At 69.4% G+C, this 1,431-nt stretch overlaps 1 protein-coding gene across 1 annotated transcript in view; it reads right to left on the bottom strand.

Annotated features, from left to right (window-relative positions):
• The window catches only part of DOK7 (docking protein 7), a 19,711-nt gene extending 18,361 nt beyond the window's left edge, over positions 1-1,350 (bottom strand). Inside the window, exons 1-2 of the mRNA XM_077750596.1 lie at positions 1,128-1,350; positions 124-324 (exon numbers count right to left, since the gene is read on the bottom strand). Of these exons, the coding sequence (XP_077606722.1) occupies positions 124-324; positions 1,128-1,347 (421 nt within the window). The 5' untranslated portion in view covers positions 1,348-1,350. The remainder of the gene's footprint in view (positions 1-123; positions 325-1,127) is intronic.
• Between the last annotated feature and the right edge of the window lie 81 nt (positions 1,351-1,431).

Below are 1,431 nucleotides of genomic sequence, written 5' to 3'. Positions count from 1 at the left end.
TCACCCCCACCAGCCCCGTGTCCAAGACACCCTCCGAGCCCGCGCACGGGGCGGGGGGCGCCAGGCCGAGGGTTTCGGGGTGAAGCCAGGGTGAAGCGGGGCTCCGAGCGGCCGCATACTTACAGTAGCCACACCTGGTCCCGCCTTCGAAGATGAAGCCACCGGGCACGGCCCCGTAGCGCCGCAGGTCAGACAGCTTCCACTGCCCCATGACGGCAGGGGGGATGTCCCTGGCCACGACGAGCACGTCGTTGCAGAGGTGAAGGGTGGCGGGGCCGCTCTCCAGCTTGGTGCCTGGAGCCACTGTCACGTGGAACCTGTGCACTGAGGGCGGCAGGGGTGAGAGGGCGCCGTCACTGGAGCAGAGGCCCGGGGAGGGGGGCGGGAGAAGGGTGGGCAGGGGCGCTGGGCCAGAAGGCGGGCAGCCCTCCACTCCCCTCCTGTGCACCAGTCACTGCCCCAGTCTGGGGGCACCAGGCCCTCGGGGGCCGCCCTGCCCACCCTCCCCCTGCTCACAAGCCAGGCTCCGGAGAAAGCCCCGCCTCGGCACCGGTGTCTCAGCACCAGGCTGGTGAGATTGTAACGATTATTTTAAGCAAATGCAAAAGTCCGTGAGGAACAAAGTATCAAATGTTTAAATAAAGACAAGGCTGCTCTTGGGTTCGTGGGTTCGGGTCGTCAGGCTCCAAACCTGTCTTCACCCTAAATGCTGGTATCGTGTGCATCCCGGGCTCAGGCATCGAAACTGAGGTCTCTAAAGGCCGTGTTTCCTGGTGTCGGGCGTGAGGGCAGCACACCCCCATCCTGCCCCTCCCCTGCGCCCGGCCAGCCCACCCCGCAGAGCCCGCACTGTGTCCTCCAGGACAAGCCTCCCCGGCTCAGGCGCAGAGCCCCCCACACCCCCGGGGGCCTCAGAGCAGCTGGGGGGAGGTGCTCGGCAAACCTGTGGGCCCCGCGCCCTGGATCACGGCACGGCCCTGCAGCCTCCAGACACGGGGTCCGTCACCCCGGCCTCACCCTCACCGAGCGCAGGGCACCCCAGGACACGGGGTCCGTCGCCCCGGCCTCACCCTCACCGAGCGCAGGGCACCCCAGGACACGGGGTCCGTCGCCCCGGCCTCACTCACCCTCGCCGAGCGCATAGCGGATCCGGGCGTCCCAGGCGCACATGGCCTCGCGGCTGTCGAAGCCCAGCATGACGGCCTGGGACAGGCAGACGATGGCCAGCGTGTGGGCCAGGCCCTCGTAGGGCAGGCCGGGCTCCAGGCCGCAGATGTCCTCCAGCGTCAGGCTGCTGCGCTCCCGGAGGCCCTTGGCTCGCTCCGACTTGTCCTTGTAGGCCAGCATCAGCAGGCAGTCTGCGGGGGCGCCGGACAGGACGCACGGTGGGGCCGCGGACGCCGCCCCCCGCCCCCCGCCTCCCGCACAGAG

The sequence above is a fragment of the Crocuta crocuta genome, unplaced genomic scaffold (assembly GCF_008692635.1).
Source record: "Crocuta crocuta isolate KB4526 unplaced genomic scaffold, BGI_CrCroc_1.0 scaffold179, whole genome shotgun sequence".
In the NCBI taxonomy this organism is placed as follows: Eukaryota; Metazoa; Chordata; class Mammalia; order Carnivora; family Hyaenidae; genus Crocuta; species Crocuta crocuta.
The sequence above is the reverse complement of the archived record's forward strand: the minus strand, read 5'-3'. Positions and strand labels throughout refer to the sequence as shown.